General features: G+C 38.5%; 1 protein-coding gene across 3 annotated transcripts in view; it reads left to right on the top strand.

Annotated features, from left to right (window-relative positions):
* The window catches only part of LOC131224841 (probable prolyl 4-hydroxylase 4), a 57391-nt gene that overhangs the window by 9900 nt on the left and 29564 nt on the right, over positions 1-17927 (top strand). For 2 of the 3 annotated variants that reach the window (XR_009161194.1, XM_058220255.1), the window contains exon 3: positions 6546-6650. The exons of the other annotated variant lie outside the window; for it this stretch is intronic. Coding sequence is in view for 1 of the 2 variants with exons in the window: in XM_058220255.1 (XP_058076238.1) it covers positions 6546-6650 (105 nt within the window). In the remaining variant the exon portion in view is untranslated. The remainder of the gene's footprint in view (positions 1-6545; positions 6651-17927) is intronic. 3 annotated transcript variants of the gene reach the window in all.

Raw genomic sequence — 17927 nt, 5'->3', positions numbered from 1 at the left:
TTTTAAAAAAGGCATAAATACTACTTTTTGATTTGATTTTATTTTATTTAAAGGCCCTTGGAGCTTCTATTCACTCAAATCACTTAAATCTATTGTTTTAATCTTAGAAATTATAGTAAGAGTGGTCGAAATTTGTTGTAAAATGATTTAAGAGAGTTTTTGGAATGAGATGAGAAAAATGGATTTAAATAGAAAAAAGAGGAGAAAAAGCCATTTTTCGACCGTTATGGGGTAACGGTCCTTATGCCATATAACGGCCTTTATGGCCATCGTAATGGCCGATGCTGTCCCAAAAAACCAATTGCCCCGTTTCACCCCCATGTCGCGTAACGATCATTGTCGTTACCTATACGTATCGGCCTTTGGGGGCGTATCGCAACGGATACGAAACACCTCGATGAGTCCTCCAATCTTTAAAATACCTCGAATACATCAATCTTAAGTGCTTTTCGGTACCATTAACAACAATTGGAGGATCAAAACATCGGATTTCAGCCGATTTGAAGGATTGAAACCATTTGGGGCTGGTTTTAAAAAAACTCAAAAAATAGGTTAAAAAAAATCCTTTTTTGCTGGTTATCTTTCTTCTAATCCATATGTATGTTTATTATACCCCTAGATCTACCAAAAAAAAAAAAAAGCAGTTTTGGAGACCGATTTGAGCTTTTTTGGGATTTTTTTAATTTTTAGGGCATTTACGTTGATTTTTGTATATTTTTCAATTTCTTCATTTTTTGAATTTGATCTCAGATTTGTACTCTCTAGCCATTTCCGATCAGATCTAGATCTGATAAAAAAAAGTTTATTTATTTATTTATATTAATCTATTGAAAAATATGTAAATTTCAGATTTTTTTAATCTGATGATTATGATCATAGATCTGGAGAGGCCATGCATTTTCAAATATATTGTTTTGGGTTTGTTTATTTATTTATTTATTATTATTATATCAAATCTGAGTAGTTTGGTTACAAATTTTCAAATATTATATCTAATTTTCAATTTTTTTGTTAATTTTTTTAAAATTTATGTTGAAACTTGAAATGTAATGCATGTCTAGGGGGATATGGTGAGTTGATTGGAGAGTTTTTATTAAGAATTAAGAGTAATCTTTTTTAGAGATTATTCACATTTAAGGAAATTTGCAAGTACTAAGTATTTCTACACTTACATTGTTACATACAGTGTTTAAGTTATCGGCAAAAAGTTGATAATATCGGTGTCGCCAGCTTTGCGACATCGAAAACTCCTCTTTTCGTTTCTCTGCCAGCTGTAGGCGAATTATCGGCGATTTTTTTTTATTTTTATTTTTATTTTTTATTTTTTATTTTTTTTTCAGTTTTTGCGACAATCAGAGTTGTCGGGCGACAAATTCGCTGTAGCTACCTAATCGAGTCACGATCTACACTGTAGCCAACCACACTTTTCGCCGATAAAAAGGCAGCATTGGAAATTTTGGGGAGAGCATCGTAATTATGAAAAAAATAAAAAAAAAAAGAAAGAAAAAACTTGTAAGAAGGTGATTTCAGTACCTGTAGAAGAGGTACACTTGATCAGAAGAAGAATTTGGTGGGCCAATCGATCGATCAACAATAGTTGTGCGTCAATCTTCCGCAGGTACGAAAAAACCTCCCATTTTCTTTTCTTTCTTCGAATATATGAAAATTTTCAGGATTCCGACAAATAACCCGTGATATTCAGACGAATAATCTGCGATATTGCTTGTGTATTCTGGTTCAATTTGGGGATTTGGGTTCGAAACAAAAAACCCTTCAATTGGGATTTGGGTTCAAAACAGAAATGGGAAACCTTATTCCCCTTTTTGGAAATGGCATCGGACCTCCTTTTTTTAGAAGGGACATGGATGACGCTGGTATAGCGTGCGAGTGGCAAGTCGTGGCTACTATCGATAGTGTGGGCGCCACTACGATGTAATATATTTTATGTGCCGTCCATCTATTTTGGACGGTCGTTTTATGGAATGAGCTAAAAAATGAGTTTGATCCACATTTCAGGTGGACCACACCAAATGAAACGGTGGTGATTGAACGCTTACCATTAAAAAATTCTTAGGGCCCACTATACTATTTATTTTCCATCCAACCCCTTCATTAGGTTCACACAGACCTGGATGAAGGGAAAACACAAATATCAGGCTGATCAAAACTTCTGGGCCCCCCAAGAAGCTTTTTATGGTGGCCATTCAATGACCACTGTTTTCTATGGTGTGGTCCACTTCAAAATTGGATCCCACTCATTTTGTGGCCCATGCGCTAAAATAATTTGCCAAAATGAATGGATGGTGTAGATATACATCTCATATCACCGATGTAGCCCTCCGGTCAAGGTCCCACCCAATAACGGACTGTGAGGAAATCTCACTGCGTACTAAGTTATTTGTGCGCTTTTATCATATAGGGTAAATTGTTTTGGGCCCACCGTGAATGTATGTGGTTTATCCATGTTGTCCATCTGTTTTTCGAGCTCATTTTAGGGGTTGGGCCCAAAATTGAAGCAAATCCAAGGTTCAATTGGACCACACCACAGTAAACAATAGGAATTATGATTTCCACTGTTGAAACCTTACTAGGGCCCATGGTGATGTTTATTTGTCATCCAACCTGTTCATAAGATCATAAAGACATGGATGAAGGGAAAATACAAATATTAGCTTCATCTAAAACTTCTATGGCCCTCGAGAATGGTTCAACGGTTAACATTCAATTCACATTGTTTCCTATGGTGTGGTCCACTTGAGCTTTGGATATGCTTCATTTTTTTGGATAATGCCCTAAAATTGTCTAGTAAAATGGATGGGTAGAGTGGATAAAATACATAAATAATGGTGGACCCCATGGAGTTTACTCTATACGTTAAGAGTTACTCGGTCTGCAATCCACTTTTGATTTTAAGGACGCCTGCGAAAGCCTTCAAAGAAGGATTTGCCATGGATGGTAGGTGGGGTCCATCATGATATTTGTGAGAAATCCACCTCGTCCATTTGTTTTTCTAGATCATGTTAGGACATGGGCTAAAAAATGAGGCAGATCAAAAACTCAAGTGGGCCGCATGACATGAAGCAATGCGAATTGAACCTCCACCGTAGAAACATTTGTGGGGCCACAAAAGTTTTGGATTGGGTTTTTTTTTTTTTTTTTCGTGCCTTTAGTTTATCCCACTGGAAATGATCTTATGAACGGTATGGATGGCCTATAAACATCACGGTGGACCCTAGGGAGGTTTAAACGGTAAGCATTTCCCTAAACATTGTTTCCTATCATGCAGCCCACTTGAGTATTGGATCTGCGTCAATTTTTTTGGCCTGTTTCCTAACATGAGCTGGAAAAACAGATGGACGGGGTGGATTTATCTCAATCATCATGATGGCCCCACCTAGCTTCGTCTCAAGCCTCTCCTTGGAGTGCAATTTGTGCCCTTTTGGGAGTGCGGATTGGGCACTAGCCTCACCAAGACCTAGCTAGAGATTGACGGTCCTGTTAGGGCTATGTGGGGCCCATCGTTATACGTGTTTTATCCAAACCGTCTATCCGTATTGAAAGATTATTTTAGGTCATGATTCCAGAAAGGAGTTAGATTGAAGTCTCAAGTGGACCACACCACAAGAAGCAGTTGTGATAATGACCCTACCGTTGAAACTTTTCTAGGGCCCACCGTGATGTTTATTTGCTATCGAACCTATTCATAAGGTCACATAGACCTGGATGAAGGGAAAACATAAACATGAATTTGTTGATCCAAAACTTTTGTGGCCCTTAACAAGTTTTCAAAGGTAGGCATTCAATCCCCACTATTTCTTTTGGTGTGGTTCACTTGAGCCTTCGATTTGCTTCCTTTTTAAGCTCATGCCCTTAAATGATCTGCAAGATGGATGGATGGTGTGGATAAAACACATCCATCAAGGTGTGCCCCACAAACCCCTGCCAGAACTGTTCATCTCTAGCTAGGTGTGGGGGTAGTATACAATCCATGTCCTTTTGTCCCCCTTTTCTTTTAGTGGCCCATCTAATGTTGGTTGTTTGATAGCAACAATTGCATGATCCAAGCCATCCGTACAAGGGAGGTAAAAAAACGACCTTGTCTCAAAGTCATCCGGAAATGCGTACTTTGAATTAATTTACTTTTACATGTCTTAATTATTGTATGCTAGCTACATTTATATTATATAAACTTATTTTGGTTTCTATTAGTGATTTCTTACATCAGCGCATGCTTTTTTGAGCTCCATTAAAGAAAACTTACTATTTAATGCATTCTTTTTGTAAATTTTTATTCCTAAATATGCAAATATGTATATTAAGGCATGTCTTGAAGTTTCATTGAAAAATTCCACCGTTTTCCCGCATTTCCAGTTATCGGCGATATTATTGGCGATAACAATATTATATCTTTATCTCCAGCCAGCGAAACTTGTAGCGATACCGATAACTCGAACATTGGTTACATATGCCTCACTTGTCACACACATTCTCCAAGCAAGCACATACGTACTAGTGAATAGACTGGTGAGTACTGAGTAGTGATACTTCTTGGACATACTAGACTATTAGCAATATATGATATCAATTTATGACATATATCAACCATTTATATAAAGAAAAAAAATCAACACTAGGACTTATCACAGGTCAACCCATTAGGACAACATTCTTACCAAAGAATGGTTCGAAACATCATTGAATACATGGTTAAAATTCAAAAAAGAAGAAGAAGATAGATTCGTGAATATCTCATTTTATCCTATCCTATTTTTTTTTGAGATATATATATTTGCTTCAAGAAAAAATTATGATTGATACGGGCTGATAGGTGCCCGATTCCGATACATGACGCCGTACTGTATCATTTTTCCTCGGGGCCGACACGGCGGCCAATCCTGTCATTCAAAACCATGCACCACATGCAAAAGTATTTGAATGGTTTACATTCAGTCCCATTGTGTCTTGTGGTGTGGCCCACCTAGGTTTTGGATGTCACTAATTTTTTGGCCTCATGTCCTTCCAGGACCTCTCGAAAAGGATGGATGGATTGAATGTCACAAGACACTATAGTGGGCCCACCAAACTTGCCCGTACCACCTGTCTGACCAGTGGCTCTTATGTATGCATGAACGTGAAGCGGCCTACAACACCCGCTGGTGGCACGACTCTATAGGGTCCACGTGGTATATATGTGTTTCATCCACATTGTCCATCCATTTTGTCATCTCATTTTAGGGCATGAGCCCAAAAATGAGGTTGATCCAACGCTCAAGTGGACCACACCATCGGAAACAGTGGGGATGATGACACCCACTGTTGAAACCTACCTTAGGCCCACCGTGAGGTTTATTTTCCATCCAACCTATTCATAAGGTCATAGACTTGGATGAAGGGAAAACACAAATATCAGCTTGATCCAAAACTTTCATGGCCCCCAAGAAGTTTTGAGCGGCATGCATTCAATCCTCGTTGTTTTGTGCAATATGGTCCACGAATGTACCCTTGTGACATCTACTTTGTCCATTTGATTCGTGATCTGGTGAAAGGGCGGGAGCCTAAAAAGTAGACAGATCTAACGCTGAAGTGGGTCATCACACATGCAAAAGTATTTTAAATTGTTTGCGTTCATTCCCACTATTTTTGTGGTGTGTCCCACCTAATTTTTGGATGAGGCTAATATTTTGGCATTAGGTCTTTCCATTAGCTCTCAAAAAGGATGAACTTAGTGGATGTCACATGATCACTACAATGGGCCCCAACAAACTCACTATTACCACTTGTATTCTTCTCACCTCAAAAATAGTAGATGACGCTGGTTTTTGTCGAGAGGAGAAGCCTCCTCTATAGAGTAGGGTGGATGTGTGAAAAGTCACCTCTACAAGGGTTAAATGGTCATTTTTGAACTTACGAACCACTTTTCCTCACAGTCCATTGGTCAAAGTCAACATAGGTGCTATTCGTCCGTATCTTAAAAAGTAGGTATTTTTTTCAGATATAATTTTAAAGTAGGAGGTTTTCGGTTCATAGCCTAAAAGGCAGGCGGCTAGATGGAAAAATCCCTTTTTATGGGTATCCTTAATTCACACTTTTCTTCAGTTTGTATGAAAAAAAATAAAATCGAATTTGACTGAATTTCTACAGTTCATTGATTTTTTTTTGTTGGAAAGGTTGGAATTCGATTGAATTTCCACAATTCATCAATTTCCTTTGGTATTGGAAACTTTTTGTTATTTATCAGTAGACAGTCAAATGAAAAACCAAAAAATGCTTTAGGTTGGATGAGCATTTTTTCTTTTTTGGGTTTGAACTAGTATCCGATAATCCATTCCCCACCTTTTGATGATCAATTCCATCAGATGATCCAAGGGTTTGATCAGGGAGCCTTTCCAAATCACATATGGACTGTTTGTTATGTCCTATAACTGTCCATTTGCATGCCTATGATACAATGGCTAGCATTGTACATCAGGGGGTTTTCTCGCAGCATCACTTGCTTGCTGTGGGACCTGCCAGATGAATGGATGTCCTTTTCTGGGGTTTTGCAGGCGAAGTCGGATCTCAAGAGATCAGCAGTTGCAGATAATGTGTCGGGAAAAAGCCATCTCAGTGAGGTCCGCACAAGCTCTGGGATGTTTGTACCTAAGGGAAAGGTTTGTCTTTCATCCCACAATTTGGTTCATATGAAATGTGGTTGAATTAAAATCTAGAATTCATGGCTAGAAGGTGATGGGCATGTTTGTTGTCTCCCTTCGATGACAAGTAGAAGATCGTTGAAATGGGTTTATAACTGTAGCTCTCTTTTTGAAAGATAGAACTCTAACAAAGAATGGCCGTTTAGCTAGATGAATTATTACCATTGAGTTTGTACTTGCGTGGCCTATGGTTTGGTGATCCAGATTGTTGATCTGATGACCCTCCTCGTGGATGGATGATGCTGCCCCAAAAAATTCATGAGGAGACAATCCTAATCCCCTAATGGGTTGCCTGAAAATAGGAGGCTAAGAGAAAATTACCGCAGTTATCGATGTTCTATGGAATAAAAAGGACCAAGGATTGGATAGAGCCATTCTGCATGATTTTGGGAACATGGTCTATCTAAGGTGGGAATCACAAAATCAACTATTTGGATCATCCAACAACAGACCTTGAATTTACAAACTGAAGAATGCACAATTGGATTGAAAGATGAATGAAAAGTACATCAAAACAGGATGAGAAATTGGATTCACGATATCTTCTAATCTTGTGAGAGTTTTGGTCATGTTCCAAGGTGGGGCCGTGCGATCACCAATCTCAATCATCTAACAGGGGACAATGCAGATACAAACTGAATGCTCGGGAGGAGTGTTTGGAAGGACCAATGTATGCAGATACAATCTCAGTCAGAAGTGAAAAACATCAGGAATGGGGCTTTTAGGGTGTTGAAAAGGGTCACCTTGTCTAGTTGCCAAATGCATTCAATTATCTAATATGCTTTGAATTGAACTTTTCTTTTTTGAAAGGTAATAATGCAATTTAATAACAAGAGCACCAAAAGGCTTGAAAATGCAAACAACAATTACATCCAAAACAAAGACCAATCACTCTGGTCGAAGCCCTTTATATAAGAGACCCATAAGAAACCCACCTTATAAAATCCAACTCCGCTCTCTTATACACATCCGACTCCAACCCACAATTGTTTCAGAAGCACTGGTTATTCCTCTCCCCCCAAATTGTCCAAATATCAGCCATTAAAACCAACCTCTAGACCACAATCTCTTTTTTTTTTTTTTCCAATTCCCTCCATGCCATGCTAGGAATAGACCATCAATAGACCTTGGCATCACCCAAGGCTATCTAATGAAGTCAAGGAATTTCTTCCGTACCCTTCGAATAAACAAGTAATGGATGAACACGTGATCTACTGACTCTGAGTCCCTCACATGCATTGCACAGCAGTTAGTAATCATCATCGGTCATTTCTGGAGATTGTCAATTATGAGAATCATGTTTCTTCTGAAGGGGGGAGGCACAACATCTTGTAAAAAGATAAGACCAAGAACTATCCTGACTTCTCCATAACCCAAACCAGCGGGTCCTCTCTCCCAATGATGGCTTGGAAAACTGAAGCCATTCCAAAAGCCGAATTTAGTCCACTACTCCATTTGGCATATTCCTTTAGAAGGGGGGAGATCGTACAACCACATCACTTGAGATGGAATAGTAGCAATCGATAGTCTCATCCAAATCCGTAGTAAGCCTAGCTAATCTCAGGAAAGCTATTTAGAGTGAACATTCCCCAATCCATAAATCTACCTTGAATTTGACACATAGTGACCCCCGCCTTTTGTGCTCCACCAGAGCACCCAGAATGTCGTAACCCTCAACTCTACGAAGGATTCCGTCGTTGGATCAGTTGCTACCATCTCCCTAGAACAAGACCTTATCACCGTAAAAGCTTATAGGAACCAAAGCTCCAAAGGGAGTCCCCACACCTGAAACTGATATGTCTTCTAACCCAAATACCGAACAGTCAGCTTACCTACAAAGAGCTACCACTGGACCATCGTTGAACAGAGACCCCATGAGGATGACTATCCAGAGTCTTTGATGGCCTTAAAGATATCCACACCTCAAAATCACTTAAGAGGCTTGAGGATGCAATATTCCTTCTTGGTGCCAAAGTAGGAGGCTAGCCAATTACCCACGTCAACCACCTTAGCTCCATCTCTCGTAGATGCTACTAGACACCATTGAAGGATCAACTAAGAGTTCTCCACCATGCTCGGAGGATCTACACCTCCAATCCTTAGCTCAACATGTCCTTCCACACCCACTTTCCCTTGATTTGTTACTCCAAAGTTTTAAAAAACGGTAATGGTGGTGACCATTACACGTTATGGGGTCGTAATGGCCCCGACATCTTTTAAAAGGCAATAACGGCCACTACGGCTTGTATTGTTACCATTATTGAGCATCTTATTTGCATTGCCTTGATTCTTCCTCCCTCGAGAGTTTCTGGCATTGCATTGCCATGGGAACACCCTAAGCCTTGACCCTTATTGTTATGCCTTCAATGTGTCTAGACCCTGACTAATTCAACTCCCCTCTTCTACTTCTATGTTCTCCACTTTCTTGAGAGTCACTTGATTTACAACCTTAGGGCCATACCAAGTCTTCTTCACCAAGAGCCTTCTCCCCCTAAAACTTCTACCATTCGACATAGCCACAACTTCACCAGTCACTCCTTGATTCTCCATCGTCCCAAACGTGAAGCCCCTTATAGTTGCCAATCCCTTACTTTGGGGGATGGCGATCTCGATAACCTTGAGTTTTCGAAGACCCTAGAAAATTGCCACTTTGTCCAATCCTTTGAGAAATTTCTCCATGTACAACATCGAGAGCTCCGAAAGGGGCCCAAGCGCTTGTTCCTTTTTGCTAGCTAGAATAGATTTGCACTGTCTCCCAACCTTAATCCATTTTTCCAAATCACCTGGCTTAGCAACACTCCCTCTCTCTTCGAAATCTCTCTTCCTGTCATTCTTAAAACTCCTCTCTACCCCTTCTCCTTGCTGGCATCTAGAACCGCCTCCCTCATTGATGCTCCCTCCTTCTGCAAAGATCTTTGTCGATGCCACCCTCTTTCCCCAATACACTCCCACCCCCACTCTCTGCTTCCCCCCGGTGTTCTCTCCCCCTCCCTCTTCCCCGCTACCAATTTTCCCCTTTTCTCCCCTAATACTCTCTATCCCTCTATCGCTTCCGATGCTTTCTCCCTTGTTCGTCCTCTACCCCCATGCTCTCCCTTTGTTTTCAACTATGTCTTCAACTTCGTCTTCATATACTAACTTTTTTCATGAATCTATTTACTATTCAACAAATACCAGTTTGTTGCTTTTTGTAAGTTGGGTTAATCATATTATGGTCCTAACTTACCATATGCACCTGTATCGTTTTCTTCCTTGGGAATGTGGGCTACTTGGTTCTTACTTTGATAGTTAAGAATCTTCAGTCTCTCAACGAATTAAGAGTGAAGTCACCAAGGATAGCCTTAACTTACAATGTTAATATTTTATGATATTGTAAAATTTCTCTCGAATGGTTGTAGGCATCGATGGAAGGCTGGAAAGATTCCAACACTTGTAAGGGAGGATTTGTTTTTCATTCTGTGGACGTTGGATTGGTTTTTGTGAGGCCAAATGATACTGATCATTTGCCTTCTCTCGTAAGAAGTCACCCGAGTCCTTTTCTGTAAATGCACCTTTGTTGTAGCCATTGTTCAGAGTATCTCCGATATTATTAAATATCCTCGATATTATTTGTATCTCTAGCTTGACGATACAGATAACACTAGTTGTGATATCAATAATACTGGTAGTATAAAAAATTCTAGTTCTAGGTATCGGTGATATATTTCTAAGTATCGCCAATGTATCACCAATATTTTCAACTGTGCAAATTCCAGGTGTCTCTTATATCACCAGTGTACTGATATCGTCAATATTTTCAATTGTGTAAATTCTAGGTGTGGCTTGTATCGCTAGTGTATCAGTGATGTTTCAATAATATCCAATGTTGTTAAATCGTATATACGATCATGTGCGATCGCATATGCCTATGCACATGCGATTGCACAATCGCATATGCGACCGCATTTTTTTTTGAAAAATTAAAAAAAAAATGAAAAATTATAAAGTAAACAAATATAAGGAAACTTTTCTTAGTAGATAAGTAATTTTACATATTTAAAATACATTTGAGAGAAATAAAATCAATTAAACAATGAATTAAACATCAAGTCATCAACATTCGACAATATAGCTAACAAGTACATGAAGTAGCAACAAAATTAACAAGCGGTTTATTTATTATTGTAGAAAATGAAAATATTATTTACAAGTTATACTTGTACACTAACAAAATAATATTAAATGCTATATACATTGATCTAATTGCCATTGTGGCATTTGATCACCACCATCGTCATCATCATTGTTATCATCAAAGTTATCTCCTTCTTCCACATGTACTTTTATCTTCTTCTGTTTCTTCATCATTTGCAAGTACTAATACTTCATCAACATCTTGTGCTGATTGCTACTGATTGTCCCCCCTCCACTTTCGAGCGAAAGTACGTTTCTATGTGCCGATCTGTATACGTCATCTTCAACATGGGGCCCATGTCAGTTTCTCGCTAGCAAAGACCGGGTCTTCTGTCTCTACGAGCTACTCATTATCTGCATCCAACTCATCTAAGCAGATATGGTTATAGAAATTGGGCTTTTCTTGCCTAGACTGGAATCATTCTTGCAATTTCTGATTGTATTGGACAAACACTAAGTCGTTGAGCTTCTTTTATTCAAGAGGATTCCTTTTATTGGTGTGAATCTACCTGAAAGAAAATGTATTCAACATTAGCTCACTTAGACTTGAACTTATTTATAAATTATCCCAAACTATAACATTTTCATTTTTCCAAACTTACCGCCTCCAATGTGCTCCAGTTGCGCTCATAACTACTAACAGAACATGTGAGTCCAAGAATCCTCATGGCCAGCTTTTTTAGAGTTGGATCATTCCTGTTCTGGTCCACTCCATAGGTAACCCACCAGTCAGCTGAGAAAAACAATTTCAGTAGGTTAGACTTTGTAAATTAGATCGTAACAAACAATTTTTAAGGGAGTAAGAGTCTAAGACAATAAGAGACATACTACTTACTGGGTAATTTCATTGTCCAATGCCTGATGACTATATCTCTTGATAATATGCCCTCACTATTTGTTTAGAAGTCCAATAGAGCTAAGATCCTGTCATGTTCTTTTCTATTTGAAACCATTCTCACTGGGTTACGGATGTAAGCAACTGAATACAATGGAGATGATGTTTGGCTGCTCCTTCTTTCTATAATATTTAAAATGGGCCCCTAATCACGCTCTCTATAGTTAAATGGTCATGATTTTATTTCTCGCCTTCTTCATCGCATCATATATGTAACCCATTGGTGGCTTCTCATCTCCGTCCACCAATCGCAACACAGTGACTAAGGGTTTAGACACTTTTAGTGCCTTTACTACTTATGTCCAAATTTTTTGCAAAAAGATGATTTTTGAACTTGCTGCCCTTCAGTCTTCTTTGACCAAGGCCCATTTGTTTAATCGGCCGATGTCACAATGCTTCTAAGTTTGGATTTTTTTTAATGCAATCTTTGTAGTGTTAAGAAGCTATAGCGAAACGGGTGGTGGTTGGACCTAGCAAGTTACACCCAATGTGTTTTCTTATTAGACGGAGAAGAAGGGCGTGTTTGTACATAAAAACCGTGATTCTTCTAACCCTTGCAATCACTTTTAAGAATAACCTACGTATATCTTCTAACATACGATCAACACAATGGGCCGCACAAAGGGTCCAAAATAAACGACGCTTCTTCTCTATAAGCAGACAACCGACAACTACATATGAGGATGTGTTATTTGTAATTACCTGAGCAATGTATTCCTCTCGTACTTCCTCAACTACACAATCTAGTAATTTAAACGAGTAATCTCCAGTATGAGGATGCTCGATGCATGCACGGACTTCAATAACATTGTCCTAGTTGGCATGGTTCTAAATGACGGTATCGGCTGCCATATCGACTAGAGGTGTACACGAATCGAGCTAGCATGCTCGACTCGACTCGACTAGAAAAAGCTCGATTAAACTCGGTTCGAAGCTGAGTTCGAGCCGAGTCCAACTGATTTTTTGAGCTCGAAAATGAGTCCGAGCTGGCCCCAGCTCGACTCGACTTGGATCGAACCCAGGTTGAATTGATCTCGGATCGAACCAGTTCGGTGACTCGGTTACTTTGATATTGTTGTTGTTCATCAAGTGTTTGATGAAATGACTCAAAGAAGTGTGGCTGGTGGCAAGGAAGGTATGTATATGAAACCAACACCCTTTTTTTTTCCTTGATTTTTATGTTTCTTAGGAGGTGTTTGATAAAATACTTGTAAAACCATTGCTGCTGTCTCAAATACAGTGAGATTTTGAAGTTGCAGTCCAGGTGTTTGTGAAAATGCTGCGATGGCGAACTCGACTCAATCTTGGCTCGAACTGGCCCAAGCTGTTGACCGAACCGAGCCGAGCTGGCCAGTCAGGCTCGAGGACCAAGCCGAGCCGAGTTGAGCTGAGGTCAGCTAGTGGTTGAGCTGAGTCGAGCTGAGGCCAACTTGACTCGGTTTAACTCGATGTACACCCCTAATATCGACCCCACGGAAAAATGATACAATTTGTCGTCGCGTATCGGAAAAAATAGGATAAAATGAGATATTCAAGAATCTATCTTCTTCTTCTTCTTCTTCTTCTTCTTCTTTTTTGGACCATGCATTCAATGGTGTATCGGACCATTATTTGGTAAGAATGTTGTCTTAGCGGGTTGGCCTACTGTAAGTTATGGTGTTTATTTTTTTCTTTACAAAAATTGTTGATATGTCATAAATTGATATCATATATTTCTAATAGTCTAATATGTCCAAGAAGTATCACTACTTAGTACTCACTAGTCTATTCACTAGCACGTACGTGCTTGCTTAGAGAATGTGTGTGACAGGTGAGGTGTATGTAGCAATGTAAGTGTAGAAAGACGTGATACTTACCAATTTTCTTAAATGTGAATAATCTCTAAAATACAGTAGTCTTAAAGTCTTAATAAAAACTCACTAATCACCTCACCATCCCCTTAGACATGCATTATATTTCAAGTTTCCAACATAATATTAAAAAAAAAAAAAAAAAAAACAAAAAAAAAAATGAAATTGAGACATAATATTTGAAAAATGGTAACTAAACTATTCAGATCTGATTAAAAAAAACAGCCCAAAACAACAAACCTCCCCCCCCCCCCCCCCGAAATCTCGAAATTCCAAAAATAAATAAACAAACTTTTTTTTATTTTTTATATCACATCTGATGTAGATCTGATCGAAAATTCATGGCCTCTCTAGATCTGATGATTCATAATCTGGAATTTACATAATTTTCGACAAATTTACTATAAATATATATATATTTTTTCTATTTTATCAAATCTATATAGATCTGATCGGAAATGGCTGGAGAGTATAGATATGAGATCATATTAAAAAAATGATTGTTGAAAAATATACAAAAATCAGGCAGAAATGCCCCGAAAATTTAAAAAAACCTAAGAAAGCTCAAATCAATATGAAAAAATTGTTAGTTTTTTTGTAGATCTAGGGGGTATAATAAACATACATACAGTGTTTTAAATAGCGGTAGCGTGTTGCGTAGCGTTCAACCCTCCGTAGCGTGTAGCGAAATAGCATAGCGTGTAGCGTAAGCTACACAATACTTCTATTTTTTAATTTTAATATATATATATATATGATAAATATTAAATAGTAAGAAGTTAATGGATAAGGTCTTATTATTTTTAAGTTAAAACATGTCTCGTGTACAATTTTTTAAGGGCCCGAATTAGGCGGGACTCGGATTGTGAAGTGTAGCACACAAGTGTCAAAGTTTTTTGGGCCCCACTGTGATAAATGTGTTATATCCACACCGTCCATCTATTTTGCCAAATAATTATAGGGCATGAGCCTGAAAATGAGGCAAATCCAAAGCTCGGGTGGACTGCACCATAAGAAACAACAATAATTAAACATCCACCATTAAAAATTTATTGGGGGCTACAAAAGTATTAGATCAAGCTGACATGTGTGTTTGCCCTTCATCCATGTCAATGTGACCTAATTAACAGGTTAGATGGAAAATAAACATTACAGGGAACCGTGTAACAAAATAGTGCAACTGCACTGTTCAACGTGCACCGCAGAACACAAAAATAATAATAATAATAATAAGTGCGTGGCTGTCAGTCTATTCCATTTTTGATGCCGGAAATGAAAAAGAAGAGGGGGAAAGGAGAGAGAGAGAGAGAGAGAGAGAGAGAGAGAGAGAGAGAGAGAGAAGAAGAAGAAGAAGAAGAAGAAGAAGAATCTTGCATATCTAATTTTTCCCTTTCATCTGATATTTTCCTTAATTCTTTGGCTTAAAAATTTTCGATTGGTACAGGGTAGAAAAAAAGAAAAAGAAAAAAAGGAAGGAGCGCACCTATTTTTGTCTCAAGATGAGATTGAATCGCTGAAAACTGAAAATATTGAAGCTCCACAGCGATCGGTTTGCCTCTGGAAGTAGTTTTTCCAACTCACGATTGAAAAGTGGGGAGGAGCCAGTGTTCGAGTTGTCGGTATCGCTACAAGTTTCGCTAAGTAGAGATAAAGATATATTATCGTTATCGCCGATAACTGGAAATGCGAAAAAAAAATGACGAATAATGGGAAAAATGATGGAATTTTTTAGTAAAACTTCAGGGCATGCCTAAATACACATATTTGCATATTTAGGAATAAAAAAATTACAAAAAAAAATGCATTAAATAATAAGTTTTCATTTAATGGGACCCAAAAAGCATATGTTGCCATAAGAAATCGCTCCAATTGTAATCAAAATGAGTTCATATAATACAAATGCAGTTAACATATAATAATTAGGACATGTAAAAGTTAATGAACTAAAAAAGTACACCTTTTTTGGGACATGGAATCTATATATTGGTGTGCTTGGTGATTGATGGCTTGGATATGGCACTTGTTTGACATATTGACGCATCCATTCAATTTTCCAGATCATTTTATGGTATAAGCCCAAAAAATAGATAGATCCAAATCTTAAGTGAACCACATCACAGGATAGTGTTGATTGAATGCACACCATTAAAAACTTCTCAAGGGCCACAAATTTTATATCAAACTAGTTTGTATAACCTAATTAACAAGTTGGATGTCAAATAAACATTACATTGAACCCTGGGAGGTTTTTAATGGTGGACATTCAATTGCTACTATTTCTTGTGGTGTGGTCCACTTGAGAGTTATACATGCCTGATGTTTTGGATCAAGATCTAAAATGATCTGAAAAAATAGATGGACAACATGGATCAAATAAATACATCATGATTAGGCCCACATAGCACCAACCATTAGCCATCTTGACAGTGGCAACGTCACTAGCCAAATCAAGTCCTCTAGGTGGTGTAAGGACTTTGTGGTACCCACCGTATCCCATGTGTTTTATGATGCTATGAATAACGAGGTGGCTACTGGAGAGTGTTCCGTGGGCCCACCATGATATATGCGAGAAATCAACTCCATTAATCCATTTCAGCATATCATTTTAGTACATGGTCCAAAAAATGAGGTAGTTCCAAATCTCAAGTGGACCACATCAAAGGGAACAACCGCTATTAAATCCCACCATTAAATTGGAAGCACATTCCATTCCCTTAAAATTGGAAGCAGATTGGCTGATGTACCACACACCAGCTATATAGCTGCTGCAGGTTCGTGTAGTGCGAAGACGTGCACTGACGCTGCTCGAGCTCCGAGTTGTACGAACGGTTCAAAGGAGATCAAAGTTACATGGGCCCCACAGTGATGTATTTATTATATCTACATCGTTCATCTATTTTTAGAGATCTTTTAAGAGCATTATCCAAAAAATGAATCATGTCCAAAGATCATTTGGACCACACCACAAATAGTAGCAGAGATAATGATTTTCACCGTTAAAAAATACGTAGGGCCCACCATAACGTTTATTTTCCATCCAATCTGTTCATAAGGTCACAAAGACCTGAATGAAGAATAAAAACAAATTTCATATTGATCTAAAACTTTTGTGACCCCAAAAAGGGTTTCAATGGTAGACGTTCAATCTCCCACCGCTTTTTGCAGTGTGATCCACTTGATAGTTAGATCTGTTTTATTTTTCGTCTCAAGCCTTAAGAGAGCTCGCCAAATTGATGGACGGTTTTGATATAACAAATACCCTGTGATCAGACCCACAGAACTTGCTTACGTATACAGCAACTATACAGCGGGTGTGAGAGGACGCGGATTAGATGGATACTAACAAGTTGAGTAGCCAGTCGGCTACTGACGTGACGTCACCAAGTTATGTGGCCCCACTATGATGTATATGTTATATCCACACCGTCCATCCATTTTTAGATATCATTTTAGGGTATGAACCAAAGAATGAATCAAATAAAAATCTGTTGTGGACCCCACCAAAGAAAACAACGGGGAGAGTGATTCCCACCGTTGAAACTATCCTAAGGCCCATCATCATGTTTATTTGAAATCCAACCTGTTTAAAAGTTAAAAAAGACATTAAATAAGGGAAAACACAAATATCAGCTTGATCTAAAACTTTTGTGGCCTTTAGAAGTTTTTAACGGTAGGTGTCACTGTCCCACTGTTTTCTATGCTGGGGTCCACTGGATCTTTGGATTTAACTCGTTCTTTGGATATTGCCCTAAAATGATCTCTCCAAATGGATGGAAGGTGTGGATGCAAAACATACATCATGGTGGGGCGCACGGAACTTGCCGACGTCACTTCAGTAGCTAGTCTCGCGACTCAACCTGTGAGTATAGTCAACCCGTCAGTAGCTAATCCCCTCCCGGACGCGAGAGAAATTTCGTTTTTACGAAATTCTCTCCTCTTCTCCGGAAAATCGCAATCAATCTCATCTTCCGTAAAAAACTTTCCAGAAATTTATCTTTTTCTTTTTCAAATCCGAACCGAAATCTCCGTAAATCTCGGTGAAATCAAGTTCGCTTTCAAATCTCTTTCTTGGAAGAAAACAAAAGGGTTTTTTAAAAGGGTTTTCTTATCTCGGATAATTCAGAGCTATCAACAGCGATTTGCCACTAAATCTAGCCGAAATCCACTTCCGCGGGTAGATCGGGAGAAAAAGAAGGTAAGAGATCTTTTTTGTATATATTTTTTGTATTTATTTCAATTTTTTTTCAATAATAAGGAGAACGATAGCTATTTTTTCGATAAAATCGAAAATATCGCCGATATTTCGTCAATATTTGG

Source organism: Magnolia sinica, chromosome 14 (genome assembly GCF_029962835.1).
Source record: "Magnolia sinica isolate HGM2019 chromosome 14, MsV1, whole genome shotgun sequence".
Taxonomy (NCBI): domain Eukaryota; kingdom Viridiplantae; phylum Streptophyta; class Magnoliopsida; order Magnoliales; family Magnoliaceae; genus Magnolia; species Magnolia sinica.
Note: the sequence above shows the minus strand (reverse complement) of the source record. Positions and strands in the feature narration are given on the sequence as shown.